The 19,428-nt window shown below is 38.8% G+C and overlaps 1 protein-coding gene across 2 annotated transcripts in view; it reads left to right on the forward strand.

Moving 5' to 3' along the window:
* The first annotated feature begins 7,890 nt into the window (after nucleotides 1-7,890).
* Nucleotides 7,891-19,428, forward strand: part of PPP6C (protein phosphatase 6 catalytic subunit) — a 36,110-nt gene continuing 24,572 nt past the window's right edge. For both annotated transcript variants that reach the window (XM_044664241.1, XM_044664243.1), the window contains exon 1: nucleotides 7,891-7,985. In XM_044664241.1, the coding sequence (XP_044520176.1) occupies nucleotides 7,911-7,985 (75 nt within the window). In that variant the 5' untranslated portion in view covers nucleotides 7,891-7,910. The remainder of the gene's footprint in view (nucleotides 7,986-19,428) is intronic.

Raw genomic sequence — 19,428 nt, forward strand, 5'->3', positions numbered from 1 at the left:
TCTGGAAGGTAAAAATTATTTTCATAATGATGTTAAAACATATAATAAATATCCACAAATACACCTCATACAAACAAAAGTTGTTTAGGAGAGAGTCATTAATAAAATCTGAGAGTGCAAATGAATCCTGACACCAAAATGTTTGAGAACCACTGTAATGCTTTAAGGTAAACAAAGCATTATCCTCAAAGAACCTTAGAAAATAGGCAGAGAGTACAAATATAATGACCATTTTATAGATGAGAAAAATGAGACACAGAGAGGTGAATGATTTGCTGGTGCTCAGGATTAAAAAGTGTCTTCCCCAGAAACTGTGAATATAGTTGAGGTAGCCACCTTACAGAACCTTCCTCCCAGCTCATCTCCTTCCCAGGGTGTCCCCAACGAGATAGCATTTGGTTAATTTTTGGGGCCTGGGATCCAAATAAATTCAGAAGAAGTTTTAGAGTTAGAAGGAAACTTAGAGATTCACCTAGTCCAACCAACTCATTTTACAGATTAAGAAACTGAGGTTCAGGTAGAGGGATTAACAAGTAATGACAGAAGTACCATTGGGAAACAGAAAGGGCACTGTTCAGTTTTAAAAAAATCAAACAAACCAGTATCTTTCCAGTGTTCAAATTCCCAGGGTTCTAATGAGGACATTAAATCATTCAGAAAAAAACATTCAGGATTATCCCCAAAGTCATTCTCCTGTCTTTTGGCAACTTTAAGGCATTATTTTTCCATGTCTTTTTTAATTCATTCAACAAATATTTAATACTTAATATGAGTAATGCTCTGTACTAAACGCTGAGTGAAACATACTGAGCAAGACGAAAGTCTAATTAAGGCAGGCCCTTCTCTCATGAAATTTACTAAATCTAATAAGATATTTATATCATACAGCATCCTGTTATTTGCAAATAAAATATTTACACAGACCACTATGCTATAATAACTTCCATTTATAGAATAATTTTAAGTTGACTAAGAGCTTTTCTCAAGATTATTATTCTATTATTATTCCTATTTTCCTGATCAAGAAACCGAGTATCAGAGGGAAGAGATATGCCTTCTTTTAGGGATATACCATTAGTAAATGTCAGACGTGAACCAAATTTTCCTGGCTCCAAATCCAGGGTTCTTTCTCTTGATCCAATGTACTTTGAAGTATGTCTGTTGTCCAGAGCCATTTTAAGCTAGTTTTTTTTTTTTAAAGGGAATTTAATGACCAATATGGAAGTATATTTTACATGATAATACATGTATAACCCAGATAAAATTGCTTACTATCTCTGGGAGCCAGGAGGAAAGAGAGATAGGGAGACAGTTTGGATTTTATAATTTTGAAAAACTTATGTTAAAAATTGTTATTACATGTAATTAGGAAAACAATTTTTAAAGGGATTTTAAAAGCTGGAAGAAGCTTGAAAGCAATAGGAACAACCTATTATGATACAATGAAGGCTTTTATCAGCAAGATCATCTCTGAAAGGAGGGAACCAATTGGAGCCTATGGCATTTGAAAAAATGTGCCAATGTTAAGATAAAAATAACATCATATACAGAGCTCATTGCTGTTGCCACACTAGCTTTAATTATCACAAATCTCTTCTGAAATCAGAGATACAAGTATTATCATCTCAATTTCCCAGACGTGAAAACTGAGGCTTTGAGAGATTATTTAATTTTCTTAAAGTTACATATCTGAGAAGCAAGTCTGGAAATTGAATTTGGATCTTTTTTACTTTGGAACCACGAAGCCACACTGCTTGCATAACTTATCCCTCTATCAAACAACCCTGACATCTCATAAAATGACACATTCCCCATTCAAGGCACTTACCTGCCACTACAGGAGACTTTCTCCTTCCAATTTCTAGTTAAAATCTGCTGTAGAGAGAGGACATCTCCCTGAGGGACCTTCACATTGCAAGGCACTTGGGAAAAGTGAGTAGTACAGTACCTTTGTTTGGGACAAAAAGACACCTCAGTCTTTAGTTGCCAAACTGGTAACTGACCCAGACCAATCAAGAGGGGGCTTTGTAACAGTAATCCTTCCCACTTGTTTACACTTTATATTTTTTACAACTAACATCTTGTGTGATCCCTACAACAACCTAAGGAGGGAAGAAGAGTGGGCATTCACAACCCTGACTCTTTACTTTTCTCCCATATTTTATATTAATCCCCTCCACATACTTTTTACTATAGTCAAATTGGACTCTTCCTGTACTTAAATTATGCCTAGTTCTTTCCCTGCCTCTGGGCATCTGCTTATGATGTTTCCCATGCTTAGAATACTCTCTTGCTCTTTTTAAGCTATTTAATTTCGACCTATCTTTTAAAGTCCAACTCAGATGTGAACTTCTCCAGGAATCCTTTTCAGATTCCTTCCATTGGTAAGGACCTTTTCTCCTTGGAATTCACGTAGCAGTTTGTTTTGTATCTCTCATTCACTTATCATGTAGTACAGTTAACTGTGTTGATATCTTATTCCTCTTAACTAATGATAAGCACCATTTGGACAGAAAGTTCTGGGTATGGGTTTTCCCTCCACTGCTGCATATTGTGACCCTTCCACATGGTCTTCAAGAGTCGATATGGTTAAATTTTCATGCTCGGGTGGCCAACCATTTTGGTGATGAGTTTCAATGCAGTTGGCTAGACCTCTGACAGCAAACACTTTGTCATCAAGGCTGAATTCAAAACCTTTTCACTGGGTGTAGGACTTTTCAGGCTTTTCCTTCCAATAGGGAAGAATATTAGAAGTGATAAATATTCTAAGGCCTTGTATATCAGCTTTAGTTAAGTAAAACCTTTTTGTAACAATTAGAACTGTCCAAATGGGGAATGAGTTCTTTTAGGAAAATGTATTTCTCACCACTGGAGGTCTCCAGGTTTGTATTGGATGATTGCTTGAATGAAGAAAAACCCAAGCCGTTTATTAAGCACTTACTATGTGCCAGACACCATGAAAAACACTACAAATATGTATATTAAGAGAGTTAGTTCCTACGTCATTTATTTATTTATTTTTATAAACCCTTACCTTCTTGTCTTAGAATCAATATTTTGTATTGGTTCTAAGGCAGAAGAGTGGTAAGGGCTAGGCAATGGGGGTTAAGTGACTTGCTCAGGGTCACACAGTTCCCCCCTCCCCAATGGAGTTTCTCTTGTGGTTTATTTATGGGGTGTTCTTTCCTTACTTCCACCCCTCCATCTACCGGTTTGTTCATTTGCTTCCTTATTGCCTATTCATTCATTCAAGACCAGATCGACGCACGTCCGCGCACTTGGACACACACTTGCTCAGGGTCACACAGCTAGGAAGTGTCTGAGGCCAGATTTGAACCTAGGACCTCCTGTCTCTAGGCCTGGCTCTCAATCCACTGAGCCACTCAGCTGCCCCATTAGTTCCTACTTTCAAAGAGTTTATGTTGTAATGGGACAGTGGCAGCCAGGAATCATGATTTGGTCTAAGTCATAGGAATGGTGAGCAATGCCATAGGGGAGTCTATTGACATATCCTTTCACGAAGCAATGGTACTATTGATTTAAAACAGCTCCTAGAGCAGGATGAGGATGGAAATGAGGGTAAAGAAGATATGTGGTCATGTCAGCATAACAGAAAATGGCTGGTCACAGGTGGGAATTTGGAGCTGAGAAACAGCTCCTTCTGGTCATGGCCTCTGGGAAGTCCAGGTTGGAGGATGGGGCAGAATCAGAGAACTAGGTCTCTGATAGCTTGGGTCAACAAACATGATAGGTTGGGTTAGTCACTCAGGATCATTTCTCTCCCAGTTTTGAAATTGTGCTAGCACCTTTGACTCCTTATTCACGATTACTACATGTATTCAACCACCTACCAAATTTTGCTGCTTCAATTTTTATACCAGTTCTCCCATATGTGCCCTTTTCTCTCCTCATATAGCAAGTACCATAGTTTGGGTCCTTATCACCCCTTACCTAGGCTATTATACTAGTATCCTATTGATTTCCCCATTTCAAGTTTTTGCTCTCTCCAGTCCATACTCTATACAGATGCTAATATGATTTTCCTAAAATGCAGGTCTAACCATTTTATTACACTACTCACTTTAAGTTTTGCAAAGCACTTTACAAATACCTCATTCTATCCTTACAACAACCCTGGGAAAGATGGAAATAAGCATTTTTAAAGTACCTATGTACCAGTCACTGTTTCTACTGTTTTACAAATATCTCATTCCATATTCCCAACAGCTCTGAGACATAGGTGTTGTGATTATTCCCATTTTACAACTGAGGAAACTGAGGTAGCCTGAGTCAAAGTGAATTACCCAATGTCACAGAGCTAGAAAGTATCTGAGACTGAATTTAAATTCTGGTTTTCCATACTCCAGGCCCAGTGCTTCATTCACCCTGCCACTAAGGCATATTCCTTCATTTTATAGTTCAGCCAAGCTAGTGTTTTGTTTTGCTTTTTTGCTTTTAACATAAGACACTCCATCTATTACTCTTCACTTTTAGCACTGATCGTGTCTCATACCTAGAAGTTAATCCTTCTCTCTGCCTCTTAGAAAACCTGGTTTTCTTCAAGTTTATCTTGAGTGTTACCTTTTCATAAGGTCTTTTTCTCTTCTCTAAGAAGAATTAATCTTGTATTTATTTTGCATCACCAGGAGGCAAGAATAGATATCTCTTAATTTCTTCTCCTGTACCCTTCTCCAAGGGAGTCTTTGATTTCTGCCAGGAAGGGGGAAGCAGAAGTTTGGGGACCGGAGGATGGCCCCTCTGCTCTCCTTGGAGAGAAGAGGTACCAGGCTAGAACTATATCTATCTGTTCCTTTAAATATTATTAGTCTAGAAGATGTAATTTTAGAGTTTAAGCTAAACTTTTGATTGCTATTTCTTAATGGGAAAGGAGTTCTTTTATATCAAGGCTTGACCCCTTTCCTACCTGATGTCAGTTCTACAATGAAATTACAGTAAATAGCAAAGAAACCCATTTATCCAAGTGGCTAATAAAACAGAAATTAGAGAAAGTATACATATGAGAACATATGCCAGATAATACAGATTAAAGGAATTTTCTCACTGGAAGAGAGATAGCTCAGGTCAACCAAGAAAGAGAGTTCTAGATCTCACTCAAGGGAAAAATTCCCTTAAGTCTTTAGTGGAGCAATTTGGAGATAAGGACATGATTGAGATTGAGATTACCAGCTTCTCTCATGTTAGCTTCTTCCCAGAGTTTTTCTTGCACTTTAAATTCAGTATTTGTATCCTCAGGGCCCAGCACTGTTTCTGGAAGTGTGTTTGGAATATAGTAGGCACTTAATAAATACTTGTTGTTTGATTTATTAATAGAAGAAATTTTTCTTTGGGTATGGATAAATGGCTTCGTGGTTCCTTTTGATTCTAGAATTCTATAATCATCTAAGTTTTGATTCTTCTCCAGCTCAAGGGCTTTATATTCATTGGATATATTCTTGTATAGTTTCCTTAAATATCAGAAAAGTTAAATAACTTCATAATAATGAAAGTTCCCATTTCTAGACTGCTTTAAGATTGAATTAATCAATCAATAAACAGGCATTTATTAAATGCCTACTATGTAATAGGCACTGTGCTAGGTGTTGAGAATACAAACATAATAAACTGAACAATCTCTACTCACAAGGAACATTTACAAAGCTCTTTCTTTCTTTTACAATAGCCCTATGAAATGTGTATTTATTCTCACATTACAGTTGAAGAAGTTGACACTGAGAGAGAAAGACACAGAGAGAGAGATATTAATCATCTTGTCAACGATCACATGAATCAATGCCAGGACTAGAATATGAACCTATCCCAAGCCAGCACTTTGTTTCGTTCACCACACTACCCAAGATCACAAAACTATAATCATTTTTTTCTTTCCCAATAAGTTCACAGTTTACCAAATACACTAATTTCTCCTTAGTAACTAATACATTTAAAGCTGGAAACCTGAGCCTTTCATTTTAAAGGTTAGGAAACTGGAACCCAGAAAGAAGAGATTTGCTCAAGGTTACACAGGTAGGAGGCTACAGATGATATGAACTCAGATCTTCTGATTCCACATCTATTGATTGTTTGATTAAAAGTCCTTAAAGGCCACAACACTATATGGCCCCTATGCACTTAAAAAATTACTTTAGCAACATAGCAGAAAAGGGTTTAAGGGGTGCTAAGTATTATGCAATTTTTAGATCCACAAATTTTAACAATAGCTTCAATCTCTATTTCACAGGATTGTTGTAAAGAGCATATGAGATAATGAATGCAAATAGCTTTAAAATCTTTAAATAGTTTTAGAAATGTCAACTGCTATTATTCCTATCTTTAAAAATTCACAGAATACTAGAGCTTTTCTTTCCTCTCATTCTTGTTTGTGAAAAGCTCAGTCCATAGCCTTTGGATGAGAGTCAGTCATATGCAGAGAATTCAATGTTCTGATCTATGGACTTATAGACTGAGGGGACTTTAGCGAGCATTTAGTTCGAACGATTCATTTTACAGAGGCAAAAAACAGAGCCACAGAGAAGGGAGGTAACTTGCTGAAGTTAGTTGCTGAGCTGGGCAGAAGGAGTTGAAACTGGGAAGGAGCTTGAAGACAATATGGTTCAAACCCATCATTTTAAAGATGAGGACAACTGAGGCTCAGGGAGAGGAAATGACGTGTCTGCGGTCAAACAAAGAGTAAGGGTCTAGAGTCGGGACTGGAATATAGGTCTCATGCCTCCTAGGGCTCTTTCTGTGATACCACTTGTTTGTTTATCTGCATTGGGATCCCGGCCCTCAAATAGTCATTCTCCAGTATCTAGGGAAGTTGCCCGGGTAGTGCAGCCGGTAAGAACACCGACCCGCCCACCTAAGAGCAGCCCCTAGGCCTATGATGCCTAGAGAATTCACCTCCCCCTCCTCCCTGGGGTACTTGGAGATCTGTCGGTCCAGTCCAGAAGCTCCTACCACGTGCTAGGAACTTGCTAAGCGCTGGGGATATAAACAAAAGCAAAAAAGAACTCCTGCTCTCTAGGAGCTTATAGTTGGCTGGGGAGACAACATTGCAAACAGTTATGTACTAAAAGGATAAATTGCATGAAATATCGAAGGGAAGGCACTAACAATAAAGGGGATCGAGAAAGTCTTGTTGCAGAAGGTGGATTCTCAGCTGCGACTTCAAGGAAGCCAGGGCGATCAGGAGGCGGAGACAAGGGAGGGAAAGTATTCCAGACATAGGGGACCGCTAGTGAAAATACTCCGTGTCAGGAGATGGACTATCTTGTAGGAGCAACAGAAAGGAAGCCAGAGTAACTGGATCATAGAGTACATGGAAGAGAATAAGGCGTAGGAAGCCTGGAAAGGTACGAAAGGGCCGGGGTATGAAGTAAGCTTTGAGTTGGGGGATGCGGGGGATAGGGAGAGGAGGGACAGAATCATGCAGAGCCGTGGCGGCCAAGATCGAGGGCTCCGTGGCCTGGATGTCCAGAGAAGGTTCTCCCACGTCACAATTCAGCATCGATCCCTTGCACGGGACAAGGCGGCCTTTGCCGGGTGAATGTAGGTGGATGTGCAGTCTCTCTCGGTAAGTGCGTTTCCGTGCAAAAACTAGAGGTATATAAGAAACGCTGCTTGACATGGGAAACTACAAATCCCAACTAGCTTAGCGGCTCCTGGGGAGGACGGATCCCGGCAAGTTTCAAGAAAGGCCTAGAGGCCCATCTCTCCTGCTGACTCCGGAGACTTTCAATCTTGAGCCATCCAAGGAGTAGGGCCCATGGGGGCGGGCAGAAGGAAAAAACGGAAGGGCGAACTCACGCCCTGACGCAGAGACGCCTGGCGTCCACAGGAAGTGACGTCGTAGAGAGTTCCGGCTTCGGCCTTCTCCGCCGCCGCCGCCACTGCGGGTTGTTATTCCTAAAATGGCGCCCCTGGACTTGGACAAGTATGTGGAGATCGCGCGGCTCTGCAAGTACTTGCCGGAGAACGACCTGAAGGTAAGGGCCAGACGGCGAGGCTGGGCTGGCGGGGCCGCGGGGCGCTGACTCTGGGGTCCCGCGCCTTCCGGGAGCGGGGTAGCTGAAAGTCCTCCCGCCCTTCTTCCCTCCCTCCCTCCTCTCGGCCCCCGCCCCTGTCAGCTCCGGGAGCCCCGGGAGCTGGGGCGGCAGTGGCGGCGGCGTCTCCCCGCCCTCCGGAGGCATCTCCTCTGCTTTTTACCTTCCCACACCCGAACCCGTCTTCCGAGATGCAGAGAGTAGCGAAGGAGAGTCAGAGCTAGAGGGGAGTGGAGATAACATTTTGGTCTAGCTCCCCTCTCGCTTTGATAGATGGAGAAATTGAGGTACTGAGAGGGAAGAGAACGCATGGAGTCAGTGGTAGAACTTGGGCATAGAGGGGGAGGGGGGCAGGAGGGGCATGGACAAGTCGCCTGAGGTCTCCTGCGGCCTCCGGAATCGCATCTTCTAGTTTGCCCGCTTGGCAATTTCCAACTGACCCCAACCTGGGGATGCCCAGAGCTTTTTCTTCCTTGCTAGTCCTCAGAAGGGGCGGGATGCCTGCTTGTCTACTATATGACAGGGGAGATGACTGCTTCAGAAGATGTTCTGCGGGATGATTCGTAAAGTCCCTTCTAGTTCAGAGATGCTTTGATTCTGTCATTTAAGGGAGAAGTTACAATTCAAGTGTGAAGTGTTGTCAGGTGTAAGAGGTGTCGGACTTGCTCCCTTTTGCCTCTGAGAATAGAATTAGGAGCAGTAGATGGAAGTTGCGGCGATTGAGCTTCGATGTAAGGAAAAACTTAGTGCCATACCACAGCTGACCAAAAGTGGAATGGTCCACATCAGACCTCCTCTTTCCTAGAGGTCTTCAGATAGAGACTTGATTGCTCAACTTCTTGGGGAAGCTGTAGAAGATATTACAGCTCAAGTATAAGTTCGTTCAGATAACTTCTGAAGATCTTTCTAGTTTTTGGAAACTAGAGTTTTGATAGCTATTTGTATTGAGGAATTAGAATCCAAAAGGGATTAAGCTTGTTCTACTTGCCCCCAAGGGCGCAATTAGGAACAAGTGGGTGCAGGTTTTCAGAATAGCATATTTTTGAAACCTCCTAAAAATTAGGAGAGATGTAAGGCATTGTTATCCCCTTGGTTAATAAGGGTCCAAGCCAAGAAGTCTTAAGAATCTTTGAAGCTCACCTGTAGTCTTAGGTAATTCACTTAACCTCTTTAGTGCTTAGGCAGTTGTTTAAGACTATAAATTGCGTAGAAGGTGCCTGGTTAAATTGGTAGAGGGAGTTTCTTCATCTAAGATTTCTGAACACCAAATCAAAGGTTCAGCTCCTGTTTCTTCTTCCCTAAAAAATTGATGAGTTTTATAATGGAGTGGGCTCCCTGCATGTGAGTTCCCAGGTGCTGGATTTCTTCAGAGTAGACAGTTAATAAAACGCACTTATTAGGGAAGATTTAGGGGGAATTTATGCTTCAGTTATCATAGGACTAAATAATTTCTGAGGTCCTTTTTGACCAAGAGTTTTTGTGATTCTACAGGTTTTTTCCCTTCTCTTTAGAGAAGGAAAGGCCATTCTTGAACTCTAATCTTGAACCTTGGGGATTCAAAAGAGTTCAATTCAAGCCTTTTATCAATCTGTCTCAGATTCTAGCAACCTACCTTGTTTTGATTGAGTTGATGATAGTCTCTTTACCATAGTTGGCTGGGAAAGCAAGTTTTCTACTTGTTGTAGAGCTTGAGTGTACAGTATTTAGGTTATTTTAAAAATAGTACAGCAGATAGAGATTGTAATTTAATTAAGAAAGATGAAATAAACCATGTTTTCCTATTTCCCTCCCATCTTCCAAATTAGAATTGATTATAAAACATAATAGGACACACTTACTTGCTGGTTATATTTGCCTAAAGGTGTGGTAACATTAAGCTCCTTTGTTAAAATGTAAGTTCCTTCACAGTGTGGATTGTTTCATTCTTTGTATTTGTATCTCCAATGTCTCAGTGCCTGGTACATAAGTAAGTGTTTAATAAATGTTTATTGATTGACTGGTGCCACTTTTAGCTGTTCTTAAGTTTAACTCTGGCTTCTTTTCTCCCAAAGTTGTTCCTTGTATGTTACCATGTTTTAGTAATTTGAGAATGAAGGAATTTAAATCTCCAGAATATTGCTTTTTTTCCCCCTAAATGGTTTCTATGTGTAGTGCTTAAGTGTTTATGCTTACAAATGGGTACTAGTGCCAAGTATTGGTTTACTCAGTAAACTTTGATCTCCTATTTGCTAAGTGGTTAGCCTATAGGCAGGTTTTTATTCTCTTTTAAGATATTAAAGAAATTTGTCAGTATATAATGTATGAATCCTGTTTTTTCCAAGAAAGGAATCTTGCTTTCTTCTGCTTTGTGAGTGCTCAGTTCATGAAATTTACATGTGAGTGTAACAATTATGTGTGAGTTCACTATAATTCTTTCTTTTTGGGAGAAATTTATGGACAGTTTCTTTTCAAACAAGATATCTAGACTCAAGAAGTCAAGAGAGTTTCAATAATAATAATTGTGCATATTTATAGATTGTACTTTGGAATTCGATGAAGCAATTTCCTCATAACAGTCTTATGAAGTAGGTTGTACAAATATCAACTTAATATGCCCCAAAGAAGTCAAATGCCTTGCCTATCTATAGTTACACAACTAATGATAGAAATGTTATTGCAACTGAGACCTTCTCACTTCCATTTCTAGTATTCTTTTTTTTTTTTTTTTTAAACCCTTACCTTCCGTCTTGGAGTCAGTACTGTATATTGGCTCCAAGGCAGAAGAGTGGTAAGGGGGTCAAGTGACTTGCCCAGGGTCACAAAGCTGGGAAGTGTCTGAGGTCAGATTTGAACCTAGGACCTCCTGTCTCTAGGCCTGACTCAATCCACTGAGCTACCCAGCTGCCCCCTCTAGTATTATTCATTGAAAATTTTGTATCGAGCACTAGATACCGTTGTCCACATTTTCCTTCAGAATTCACCCTTCCCTCTTAGCTTCAGAGATTTCCACACTTCCCTGGCTTACCTTGTTAACTTCTCTGTCTCTTTATCTCAGTCTCTTAATGTATGCTCCCCATAAGATTCTATCCTTGGTTTTCTTCTCTTGGCAATCTCCATTCTCCAGTTTCATTTATTACCATTATACATGACACTCAAATCTTTTTCCAGTCCTACTTCTTTCGAGTACTGGGATATATATGACCTTCTAGGAAATATCTACCAAGACATGTGGTCTTGTTGGCATGCCAAACCCAATACACCCCAATTGAATTTCTTATCTTTTCCCCAAAGCCCTATGGAAAAGCATTGATTTAAAAGTTAAGAGGACTTGGATATGAGCCTAACCTAATTTGACCTTATTTATACTTTCTAGTCTCTGGACCTGGAGTTCTAAGACTTGAGTACAAATGGGTCTCAGAGACACTTACTATCCGTGTGAACCTGGGCAAATCTCTAACTTTCTCACTTGCAAAATGGAAATAATAATAGAATCTATCTTACAGAGTTTTTTTAAGGATCAAACGGGCAGTTGTTTGTAAAGCACTTAACACAGTGCCTGGTATATCTATAGAAGCTTAATAAATGTTTCCTTTCTTTTTTTCCCTCCATTTTGCACTTAGGTTAATTATGTTGTGTTGTTTAAACTTTTATCAATGGTGAAGTTGGTGATAATAACTACTGATGATAATTCATTGCTTCTAGAAATGTTTCAATTGATTTGCCTTTTGGCTGGACTCACTATCCATTCTATTTCTCAGACCAAAACTTCTACCCTTTCATAGCCACTACATTCTTCTATGTAGTGTCTCCTCCATCAGAATGTAGGAAGGTTTGGGACTGTTACTCTTGCATTTGTATCCCTAGCATTTATCCCAGTGTTTGACATATAATAACTGCTAAATAAATGGTTTTTATTCATTCTTTATCATCTTAAAGTTTGTAGAGCACTCTCAGGTTAAGGCTGGGAGGCAGGCAATTTCCATTTTACAGATGAGGACTTTAAGGCACAGAGAAATTAATTGTGTTGCCTACTCAGATAAGTGACTGCAAGAATTAAAACCTCAGGCTCTTGGTTCCTATTTTAGAGTTCTTTTCTTTCCACTACACTGTTTCTATTAAAATTGTAAAATTCTACTAAATTTAAGAACCAGCAATGTATGTGAGGTTTGGTTTTCTTTATTAGATACAAAAATGTTCTCATAATTGTATTTCCTAGTAATTAACTTTTACATATTCTCATATTCAAATTGGGCCTTCTTTGAAGCCTAATACCAACTTGAAATTGTACTTTAAAATAGTTTTAGAAATAATCCTTTGGCTTATACTTTAGAAGGTCATGATGTTCCCAGCTTAGCTTTCTGTTCCACCCCTTCAAACTAGGAAAGTGTAGTTGTCATCACATTTCATTTCCTTTTTGAACTGAGTTATTTTCTACCTAGTTTAGACTGTCTTGATTCTTCTGGACAACAGATAAGAAAGTTTTGTGGGTTTGCCAAACAAAACAAGTGATCTCCATTCTTGTTGGAAGGGTTTTGTAAAAAGTGTTTTCTGTGATTTCTGACTTTTTGCGTATAGAGTCAATCAATGTTTTATATGACCAGTACTCAAAGAATTCATTGCCTGGTACTCTCCTTCTTAGTGATGAGCTAGATTGTGCTAGGCAAGTTCTTTCTAATAATTATTGCTGAATTTACACTGTAAGTTTTTTCAGGTTGGTGGGACTTGACAGGGCTTGCACCATACTTATATATAAGCTTTTGGGAATAGAGAGTCATCTCTCTATCACAATTGTCCTTGTATGACTTTTGTACATTTTGACAAATACCAATTTGTTTTAGGTTTATGAAGCTGATGTAGAATTAAGGAATATAGGCTAAGGAAAGGTTAGGAGTACTCTGGACCTTAGTTTGGCATTTGCAAAAGGAAGTTAGATTAGACCCCCTTCTCATCTAGTCCTACTACCTAAGGAATTCCAATAATATGTTATTATATTTATAGATAAGGAGGGAGATAGATGATCATTGAGGTCATTTAATGATCATAAATGCCATCCCTTCTATGAAAACTTTCCTGATAATTGCTATCTTCCTTATTCACCACTCAGCTAGTTATTTTGCACAGTTCTAATGAATTTACAAAGTAAACATGCAACCACCAGAGCAATTACAAAAGAACTCATCTTTAATCAGGTTAAAGGAAACAGTGCTCTTATGGCACTGGGAGTCATACACACAAAAACACCAAGAATGGGAATTTCTTTCATAAGAAAGGAAGAATGACTGGTTACTTAGGGGCTTGGGAAAGAAAGAAAGCCCAAGGCTTAGAGTGCTTGGGAACAGCCTATAAAGAGAAATTAAGAAGATAAAGAGTACTTAAGACTTGAATACATCCAACACTCCTATCCTAGGTGCTATATGAGTGCTTTGATGGCCTTTGTTTATTTGAGACTAGGGTTAGTCTGGGGGTTTCTTGAAAGCAGGTTTCTTTGGGATAAGGGTAAATTTGGGGTTTCATAAAATAAGGTTGTCATTAGTCTCAAATTGATCTGTGACTTTATTTGAAAGTTTCTTCCCAACAAGCGTGGAAACCCATCTTTGCTGGCCCTTCTGTGTGATCAGAGTTTGGAAGTCTTTCAATAGTACTTTATGTTGTTGTGGTCATTCTGTTCACTTGACCTCTTTGGATTTAGTTATTTCTTCCTTTAAATGAGGTTGTTGAACTAAATTATCTTTTTAGTCTTTTCCAGATCTTAAATCCTATAGTTTTTTTTTTTGGGTACCTGTGAGTCAACCACATACTCCATCCAGGGTAGTGATATTCTCTGTGTTAGAGGCACTAGATAATGCTTTGTCTCCTGCCCCTTTTAATGTCTCCCCACCCCTCATGTTATATTAGAGTCTCATAAAAGAAGCATTCAGCTGTAGGCAAGATGTTTCCAGGTTCTGTCCATAATGGCCTCTGTCCACCTCTTCACTGTTATTGCTTCTTGAATTCTGCCTTAACTTTATCTTTGTTTACATTTAGAAATAAGGCTATTATTGACATTGCCCCTTTGTTGCTGTATTAATTCAATCTTCTTGCACTTATGTTTGGTTTGAAGTAAAATAATCTCTTCAATTCTGATTTTCTTCCTAAAAATAATTCAAACTCTTTATTATTGAATATCCATCTTTTGTCCTGTATGGTTAAGGTCAGATTTGTGGGCAGGTGGTCACCCTGTGGCTGCATCCTGAGCTTCTATCGCTCTTTGGAACATATTCTATTTCCTCAACTTTTTTCTAGTTGGTGAAGAATAGTCTTGAATTGTTTGAATGTCCTTTCTTTTGTATTTTAAGGTTTTTCTCCTGGTGGCTGCATAACTTTTTTTTTCTGAACTGAGTTATTAAATTTAATCACTATGTATCTTGAAGTTTGGAGCCTTTGGTTTTTTACTGGAGGTGATCTCTGAATTCTTTCTTTTCTCCTTTTTCTTTTGGAACCCTTACATTCTGTCTTAGACTCAATACAGAGTATTGGTTTCAAGGCAGAAGAGTGGTAAGGGCTAGGCAGTTTGGGGGTAAGTGACTTGCTCAGCATCACACAGCTCTAGGAAGTATCTAAATCTAGATTTGAACCTAAGACCTCCTATCTCCAGGGTTGACTCTATCCATTGAGCCATCTAGCTGATCTTATGAATTCTTTTAATTAGAATTTCATTCTCTATGTTCAGAAGTTCTGGGCAATTGTTTATGATTTCCTTTCATATGATATGATATTCATACTTCTATGGATCACTGATGTTCATTGTATTTTTCTTGATGTGGTATGTTGGAAACTGGATGCATTATTCCAGGTGTGGATAACACATTACATTCACATGGCATTTTCTTGGTTATATTTTTGGATACAGTAGCACATTGAGACAGTGGTTTTTTTTGTTTTTTTTGTTTTTTTGTTTTCCCCCCAAAATTATTTATTTATTTAGAATTTTTTCCCCATGGTTATGTGATTCATGTTCCTCCTCTTTTCCCTCCCCCTTCCAGGAGCTGACACTGGGTTATACAGGTATCATTGTTCAAAACCTGTTTCCATATTATTAATATTTGTAATAAGAGTAATTTAAAGCCAGAATCCTTAATCATATGCTCATTGAACTATGTGATCAATCATATGTTTTTGAGAGAGTGATTTCTGAATATAAACTCATTAAAACACAATAATGGGCTGGGGGCAGCAGGGTAGCTCAGTGGAGTGAGAGTCAGGCCTAGAGACAGGAGGTCCTAGGTTCAAACCCGGCCTCAGCCACTTCCCAGCTGTGTGACCCTGGGCAAGTCACTTGACCCCCATTGCCCACTCTTACCACTCTTCTACCTATGAGACAATACACCGAAGTACAAGGGTTAAAAAAAAAAAAAAAACACACACACACAATAATGGGGGAGGGAGGCAGCAAAATGGCTCAGTGGATTGAGAATCAGGACCAGAGGTGTCCTGAGTTCAAATTTGACTTCAGATATATCCTAGCCACGTGACCTTGGGCAAGTCACTTAACTGCCATTGCCTAACCCTTTCTACTCTTTTGCCTTGAAATCTATACACAGTCTTGAATCTAAGACAGAAGGTAAGGGTTTGAAAAACAAACCCCCACATTATTAGTTGAAACAGTTTTATGGGGATAGTTTTTAGGAACAGTGTTAAAACTCTTAAGAGTCAGTTTTGGTTATAATGTATTAATGACAGTTGCCATTATGACAGTCTTTTTATCTTGGTTGGAGTAATATACCCAATGTATATGTAAACCATGCAGAGCTGGTTTCTGAATATAATGGAAAGGTTTTGCTATTTGCCAACTTTGGGTCTTTGGGCAAGTAACTTACCCATTCTGAATATCACTCTATAACTGTAAGATGTAAGTTGATTAGATGATGATAATAATAAAATAACTGACATTTATATTGCACTTTAAATGCTTTCAATAGTTTTCTTATTTTCCCCTTTCAGGATTAAATTATGATTTCCAATCCAACTCTTTCCTGTTATGTATAGTACTATTCACATATGTATGTCTAGCTTTCCTGTTAGTTTGTAAGCTCTTGGTGATGAATATCTTTCATATCTTTTTTTTTTAACTTTTTTTAAAATTTTAAACCCTTAACTTCTGTGTATTGGCTCCTAGGTGGAAGAGTGGTAAGGGTAGGCAATGGGGGTCAAGTGACTTGCCCAGGGTCACACAGCTGGGAAGTGTCTGAGGCCGGATTTGAACCTAGGACCTCCTGTCTCTAGGTCTGGCTCTCAATCCACTGAGCTACCCAGCTGCCCCCTCTTTCATATCTTTTTATCCTTAACAATACTTTGTATACCATTGTTGCTCCTTAAATATTTGTTGAATGATTGATTACATCTTGTATAAGAAGGCTGATAAATGTATTTTAGAGAGGTTTGTATTTTTGATAAATGACATAATCCTATGAATTGCATACACTTTAAGGTTACACAGTAGGTAGTTAACTTTAAAATGCACTACCAAAAGAAGTGGTAGAAATTAAAATATTAATGGAAAAAATGAAAATTTAGGTGGAGTCATTACTAATAGATAATGTTTGAGAGTATATCTTTAACCTCTTGAGACTGACCTTAAAGAACACAACTATTACTTCCTCCCATTGCTGCCCTCACCTCCAGATTAATGACTCAGACAGTGGGTTGGGTGTCCAGTGTAGCAACTGTTAAGTTATAGCATTATAATATATTTCCATAGAATATAAGCTCCTTGGAGCAGAGATTTTGTCTTAATTGCCTTTATGTCTCTAGCATCTCCTTGACCTGCAGAAGATGCTTAATAAATACTTATGGAACGGGAATATTGGATTTTGGTGTGTTTATTGCACTTAGATTCAGGATAAAAGAAATATGCTCCTGACCATCTTTTAAAATCCTTCCATCCCATTAACACTGAGCTCAAATACTACCATATCCATGAAGTCATTCTTGACTATTCAGCAAACATTTATTAAGTTTCTTCTATATATATGGCTTATTGGTTTCTTTTTTTTTTAAACCCTTACCTTCCATCTTAGAATCAATTATTTGTATTGATTCCAAGGCAAAAGAATGATAAGGGCCAGGGTCACATAGCTAGAAAGTATCTGAGGCCAGATTTGAAACCAGGACCTGGGTTCTCTTGGCCTGACTTTCAATCTACTGAGCCACATACATGCCTTCTAAGGGTATTTCAATGTTGGGAGTACACAGACAAAATTGAAATAGGACCTATATTCAAGAAACTTATATTCCTTTGGAGGGATTTAACATATACACACATAAATATAAAGTAATTTGAGGAGGGAGAGAGTCTTGAATACAAAAATTCTGGGACAGAGATGAGGAGGGAAATGTGTTCCAGGCATAGGGGATGGCTATGCAAAGGCATGAAATGGGAGAAGGAATGTCAGGTTCTGGGAATTTGATTAAGACAGTGTGATGAGAAGTAAATGTGAATAAGCTTAGAAAGATGTTTTGGAATGAAATTGCAGAAGACCTTAAACATATCCAGTGGTATTAAAAAACTACTGATGATTTTTGAATAGAGGTTTGCATAGCACATTTTTGCTTAATTTTTTTTTTTGTACAGTTGACAAAAGACTAATTAGACACATTAGTCCAGGTAAGAGTGATTAGTGTTGTTTTTATTTTTTAAAGCCCTTACCTTTGGTCTTGAAATCAATACTGGGTATTGGTTCCAAGCAGAAGAGTGGTAAGTGCAAGGTAGTAAGGGTTAAGTGACTTGCCCAGGGTCAAGGCCAAATTTGAACCTAGGACCTCCCATCTTTAGCCCTGGCTCTCAATCCACTGAGCCACCCAGCTGCTCCTTGATAGGAGTTTTTTTTTTTTTTTTTTTTTTTTAATTTTAAACCTTTAACTTCTGTGTATTGACTTATAGGTGGAAGATTGGCAAGGGTAGGCAATGGGGGTCAAGTGACTTGCCCAGGGTCACACAGCTGGGAAGTGTCTGAGGCCGGATTTGAACCTAGGACCTCCTGTCTCTAGGCCTGGCTCTCAATCCACTGAGCTACCCAGCTGCCCCCTTGATAGGAGTTTTAAGACACATAGTGTGATTGGAGAGAGAGAGAGAGAGAGAGAGAGAGAGAGAGAGAGAGAGAGTGAGTGAGAGAGTGAGAGAGTGTGTGAGTGTGTGAGTGTGTGTGAGTGACTGACTTTTTGCAGAGGGAAAATTGGCAGTTTGGTAAATGATTGCATTATTAGGGAGAGGGAAGAGCTTACTTTAATAGTCTCAAGATCTTTGATTGTGGGTTCCTTATGCTGGGTCTTGAAGCAGTCCTGCAAGCCCCCATTGCTACTCACCATGATCATTAGTAAGATGATTTAGTAGGTAGATGTTTGTTATCAAACAAGTACTTTATTTTTATTTTTTTAGACCCTTAGCTTTGGTCTTAGAATCAATACTGGGTATTGGTTCCAAGGCAGAAGAGTGGTAAGGACTAGGCAATGGGGTTAAGTGTCCAGAGGCATGTGCTCCTTGGGGTGTATCTGAGGTCACATTTGAACCCAGGACCTCCAGTCTCTGGGACCTGGCTTTCAATCCACTGAGCCACCTAACTGTCCCCACTTACAACACTTTAAAGAATGCAAAGTGCCTTTTTCAAAGCAATTGTAAAACAGGTAATGTAGGTAAATTCAGCTAGGTGGTTCAGTGTCTGGAGTACTAAGATCTGAGTTCCTTTGCTTCCTTTAACAATTACTAACTGTGTGACCTTGGTCAAGATAACTTAACCTCCCTCAGTTTCACTTTATTCATCTGTAAAATGAGAAAAATAGTTCACGTTGTTGTGAAGATCAAATGAGAAAATGTTGGTGCTTTGTAAAGCTTTAATCACTGTAAAGATTTACTATTACTAGGATATTATTATCTTTATTTTACTGTGAAGAAACAAACTCTTAGAAATTATGTGACTTGTTTATGTCCATATAGCTAAAACCTTCATAAGGTAGTGGAACATAGGCTTCCTGATTCAAGGTTCTAGGCTTTTTAAAATTCATCTTTGAGATTTTGAAGAATTCTAATGTGAAAGGGGGAGAATTATTAGTTCTGCTTGGTTCCAGAGTACATAACTAGGAACAGTGGGTAAAAATTGTGTAATGGTAGGATTTATCATTGATATGAAGAAAAAATTCCCAACAATGAATAGGTAAGGATAGATGGCCACTTGTTTGGGATCTTTAGAGGAGATTGAGATTGCTTCTGGGGTTTCTTTCAATTCTAAGATTCTTAGATTCTCTAACTCCATGATTAAGAACTTGGGGCACTTGTGAAGTTTGCAGGATCTCTCAGTGACTGAGGAAGCCTATAACTGTGTTTTAGTTAAATTTTTGATATCCTCCAATGCCTACCAATGCATAGAACTTTGTA

This window comes from Gracilinanus agilis, chromosome 2 (genome assembly GCF_016433145.1).
Source record: "Gracilinanus agilis isolate LMUSP501 chromosome 2, AgileGrace, whole genome shotgun sequence".
In the NCBI taxonomy this organism is placed as follows: domain Eukaryota; kingdom Metazoa; phylum Chordata; class Mammalia; order Didelphimorphia; family Didelphidae; genus Gracilinanus; species Gracilinanus agilis.